The sequence below is a fragment of the Camellia sinensis genome, chromosome 8 (genome assembly GCF_055761805.1).
Source record: "Camellia sinensis isolate YWXY chromosome 8, ASM5576180v1, whole genome shotgun sequence".
NCBI classification, from domain to species: domain Eukaryota; kingdom Viridiplantae; phylum Streptophyta; class Magnoliopsida; order Ericales; family Theaceae; genus Camellia; species Camellia sinensis.
Genome location: NC_138968.1, coordinates 19134212 through 19139386, shown reverse-complemented (window position 1 = coordinate 19139386; position 5175 = coordinate 19134212). Strand labels below are relative to the sequence as shown.

General features: G+C 36.6%; 1 protein-coding gene across 1 annotated transcript; it reads right to left on the bottom strand.

The window, feature by feature from the left end:
- Positions 1 to 1620: 1620 nt before the first annotated feature.
- Positions 1621 to 4837, bottom strand: LOC145797607 (uncharacterized). The gene is made up of 3 exons (XM_082884985.1): positions 4266 to 4837; positions 2673 to 2958; positions 1621 to 2163 (listed from the first exon to the last, which is right to left on the bottom strand). The coding sequence occupies exons 1-3, from the start codon at positions 4835 to 4837 to the stop codon at positions 1621 to 1623; spliced, it is 1401 nt and encodes a 466-aa protein (XP_082741111.1).
- Positions 4838 to 5175: the final 338 nt, after the last annotated feature.

Here is a 5175-nt window from a genome sequence, read left to right as displayed (position 1 = left end):
ACACTCATTTAAGTGAGCATGCAAGGCTAAGAGTCCAATCACATAAACCAATAATGTAAAATACTCAAATTAAATCTTTAATTATCATAATGCCAAAATCCATAAAAATAAATAATTCTTATATGAAATTGTCCACCAAGTCCACTAATTTAATCCACTGACAAAATAATAATCCAAGTACTTAAATCATAGTCCTACTCTTGGCACTCCCATAAGTAAAAACCCTACGCAGCTCTACTCTTAAGAATCTGGAAAAAAAAAAAAAAAATCAAATAAGGGTAAGGTAGACAGCCCAGTAAATAACAAACCATCACTACTAGTTGGATCAAGTATACAAAAAAACATAGTCGATAACCAATAAATATATTTTTGCTACAATTCAATAAATAAACAATTGTTTTGTAAGATGGTTTCATAGTTGAAAATAAACAATGTAGCAATACATTCTAATTGAAAAGAAAATGAGATAATTCGAAGAAATTTCGTTGTCCAAATCGATGGTTCAATATTCAGATGGTTCACTAATGCGATTCACAAAACCCAAGTCTTGGTGACTACGGTCCCTTAGCCCGTGACAAGGCCCAGAACCACACATAGGCCGGTGGTAAAGCCCCAAAAGAAACTAGTTTTCTGCCAATAAATAACCCCCATTGACTAGGGTCCAAATCGTAGTCAAACTAGAGTTATGCTCAAAATTTAAACAATACACAACTTTTAAATAAAATATTCGATATTTTTAGAATAAACTTTTGGTACAATTTTCAGACTAGTTTCACAAAATATTCAAATAATTTTCATAATAAATGTTGTTTTATACTTGACCCATATTTTATTTTAAAAAAATGTGAAGGCTATAAATAAAAATTTATAATTTTAAATGATTCAATAGGAATAAAAATAAACCAACAGTGATAGAGGGTTACTTACCTCAAATGCTTAAAAAAATAATATTTCCCAAGCTAATCTCAAATTACCAAGATCCACCTCAATCTCACAAATCTAATAAAATATTACACCACATAAACAATTATTATTGATCACCATAATGCATCCATCATTCTTTTCTTTATGATAGAAAAAGCTAATCTTATAGTCTATCAGTAATTCCCAAACCTCAACACCGAAACAGAGCCACTACAACTTGAACAATTTTTCAAAGCTTACATTATTCTATTGTTGTTTATAAACATATATAAGTTTTTAATTACTACCAGCCAAACTTGCATCCCAAAATTACACCACCATTAACCTTAACTTATCACATATCAATCCCAAAATATGAACCACCCAAAAGGAATGAAAAAATACACTCTAAAGTCGGGCAAACCGACATGAGGCTCTGTTTTCTTTTTCTTTTTTCTTTTCTTTTTCTTTTTCTTTTTTTACATAAAGGGTTATTAACCTAATTTCTTAAAATTACTAAATTACCCATACAAATTAATTTAACTACTACTTTATCCAAAAATAATTCTACATATAACTTGGGTTTTACATTCTTCCATCCTTAAAAGAAATTTTGTCTTCGAAATTTGACATACCTGGAGTCTCAAAAGGTTGTGGATACTTTCATCTCATTTCATCCTCGAGCTCCCAAGTTGCTTCTCTTTCTGAGTGATTGCTCTATTGAACCTTAACATAGTGGATGACTCGATGCCTCAAAACCTGTTCCTTCTGATCAACAATTTGTATAGCGCGTTCCTCATAGGTCAAATCCTCCTTAAACTGCAACGGTGCATGATCAATCACATGACTAGGATTTGGTATATACTTCTTTAACATTGAGACATGAAAAACATTATGAACTCCAGCTAGTGAAGGTGGCAGAGCAAGTCTGTAAGCTACCTCTCCAATTCGATCTAAAACCTCAAATGGTCCAACAAATCTAGGACTTAGTTTACCACGAACACCAAACCTCATTACTCCTTTCATAGGAGACACCTTAAAGAACACATGGTCTCCAACCCCAAACACCAAATCGCGTCTCCTGTTATCTACATAACTTTTCTGTCTACTCTGTGCAGTGCGAAGTCGCTCTCTAATAAGATTGATCTTGTCCACTGTTTGTTGCCCAATCTCAGGCCCTAACAACTTCCTTTCGCCCACATCATCCAAACAAATAGGTGATCTACACTTCCGTCTATATAAAGCCTCATATGGTGCCATCTGAATGCTCGCATGATAACTATTATTATAAGAGAATTCCACTAAGGCCAAATGCTCATCCCAAGAACCTCCAAGATCAATAACACAAGCCCTCAACATGTCTTCAAGAGTCTGAATAGTTCTCTTTGACTGTCCATTAGTTTGAGGTGAAAGGCCGTGCTAAAATTCAAACTAGTACCCAAAGCTGTATGCAACCTCCTCCAAAACATAGATACAAATCTGCTGTCTCTGTCAGGCACTATGGTCACCGGAATTCCATGCAACTTCACAATCTCCTTGATATACAATTTTGCAAACCTCTCTAAGGAGAACCCCACCTTAAAAGCTAGAAAGTGGGCGGATTTTGTCAATCGATCAACGATAACCCAAATAGCATTGTTACCACCTTGGGTTCTAGGCAACCTTGTCACAAAATCCACGGTAATATGTTCCCACTTCCACTCGGGAATAGGAAGAGGTTGTAACTTACCTGCAGGTCTCTAATGTTCAACTTTCACTTGTTGACATACCAAGTATTGGGCAACATATTGAGCAATTTCCCTCTTCTTATTATTCCACCAAAAGTTTCTTTTCAAGTCTTTATACATTTTAGTGCTCCATGGATGTACAGTATACCTCGAGGTATGAGCTTCTCTTAGGATTTCTCTCTTGAGCTCTAAATCATTAGGTACACACAACCTCTCTCTAAATCTCAAGGTTCCATCTTCATGTATACAAAATTCCATTTGTAACCCTATTTCCATTTCATCCTTAAGTTTTTGCAACTGAGGGTCTCTTCCCTGAGCATCTTTAATTCTATCAATCAATGTGGGTTAAACTCTAAGGTTTGCCAACTGCACTCCATGGTTATGCCATCTAATCTTAATATTCAACCTCTGCAAGTCCTCCAAGATATTCTTTTGGTCAACGATCAAGATAGCGAAATTACTCAGGGTCTTTCTACTCAAGGCATCCGCCATTGCATTGGCTTTTCCCAGGTGATAATTAATAGTTAAATCATAGTCTTTTAATAGCTCCAACCATTGCCTTTGCCTTATATTCAATTCTTTTTGAGTGAAAATATACTTCAGACTTTTATGATCAGTGAATATCTCACATTTTACCCTATACAAGTAGTGCCTCCAAATTTCAGTGCAACCACCACAGCAGCCGACTCCAAATCATGCGTCGGGTAATTTTGCTCATATGGCTTCAACTGCCTAGACACATATTCCACTACCGTATCATTCTATATCAGGACGTAACCCAAGCCCATCTTCGGTGCATCACTATAGATGGTAAAACCTTCATCCCCGGACGGAACTATAAGTACTGGAGCAGACACCAATCGACTCTTTAGATCCTAAAAACTCTTCTCACAATCATCAGACCACTCAAATTTAATCCCTTTGTGTGTTAAACAAGTCAAAGGCATAGAAATTCAGGAAAATCCCTCAACAAACCTTCTATAATATCCTGCTAAACCCAAGAAGCTATGAATTTCAATGACACTAGTAGGTCTATTCCACTCTACCATAGCCTTTACTTTATTGGGGTCAACAGACACCCCGTCTTTAGATATCACATGACCCAAAAATGATACAATCTCTAGCCAAAATTCACACTTATTTAATTTAGCAAATAATTTATTCTCCTTTAATATTTGAAACACTATTCTCAGATGTTCTTCATGCTGCTCTTTACTCTTCGAGTACACAAGAATGTCATCAATAAAAACTACCACAAACTGATCTAAGAAGGGTTTAAATACTTTGTTCATTAAATCTATAAAAGTTGCAGCCACATTGGTCAACCCAAACGGCATCACTAAAAATTCATAATGCCCATACCTAGTTCAGAAGGTTGTCTTAAGTATATCTTCTGCCTTAACCTTCAACTGGTGATAGCCAGAACGAAGGTCAATCTTAGAAAAGACTTTTGCTCCTTGCAACTGATCAAACAGGTCATCTATTCTAGGCAAAGGATATTTATTTCGAATTGTTACCTTGTTTAACTCTCGATAATCAATGCAAACGCAAAAACTACCATCCTTCTTTTTCACAAATAAAACGAGTGCACCCCAAGGAGAAACACTAGGCCTAATAAAGCCCTTATCTAGTAACTCTTGTAATAGTTCCTTCAACTCTTTCAACTTTGCTGGGGCCATCCGATACGGAGCCTTGGAGATAAGACCCGTACTGGGTATCAATTCGATGGCAAACTCAATCTCTCTATCTGGTGGCAACCCCGGTAACTCTTTAGGAAAAATGTCGAGAAATTCTTTCACAACTAGAATATCATCTAACTTCAATTTAGTCTCACGGGTATCTCTCACAGAAGCTAAATATCCTTCGCAACCATTCCTTAACAACCGTCTAGCTTGCAAAGCTGAGATTACCAGAGGAAGAGTGTTAACTCTACTACCCACAAAGCAAAATTCTGGTTGATCAGGAATCTGAAACATTACCCTTTTTCCTCGGCAATCAACAGAAGCATAATTGGTTGCCAACCAATCCATTCCAAGAATTATGTCAAAGTCTTGCATATCTAAAACTGTCAAGTCTACAAGCAACCTCTTGTCATCTATACTAACCACACAAGATTTGTAAATTAAGTCAGCAACCATAACACCTCCCACACATAAGTTGATCTCTCTAGAGACACATTTCCATCCATGTTTCTCAACAAATCCCATAGACACAAATGAATTTGTAGCGCCAGAATCAAACAACACATGTGCATGAACGGAAAACACTAAAACAATACCTAGCACCACCGTGTTTGAAGTCTGAACATCTTGTTACGTGAGTGCGTACACTCGGCCCTGAGTCTTTGGCTTATGACCTCTATTTTTCTTTTGATTTCCTGAACTCCCTTTGTCTGTTGATGCTCTTTTATTTGTCCATGTTTTCTGTTCAGTCTTACGCCCCTTCTAATTAGGGCAATCAGCTATCATGTGCCCTTGTTGCCCACAGGAGAAACAAGCCCCAGTATTTCAACGACACTCACTATCCCGATGGAACCCATTACATC

Excerpts from the sequence above, each read along its gene's own strand:
- LOC145797607 (XM_082884985.1), bottom strand. The coding sequence starts at position 4,837 with ATGGGATTTGTTGAGAAACATGGATGGAAATGTGTCTCTAGAGAGATC. Across the intron at positions 2,959-4,265 it reads TTGAAGGAACTATTACAAGA|AATTAAAGATGCTCAGGGAA; the intron begins GTTACTAGATAA and ends ATTGATTGATAG. Across the intron at positions 2,164-2,672 it reads AATATGTTGCCCAATACTTG|ATGGCACCATATGAGGCTTT; the intron begins GTATGTCAACAA and ends GCGAGCATTCAG.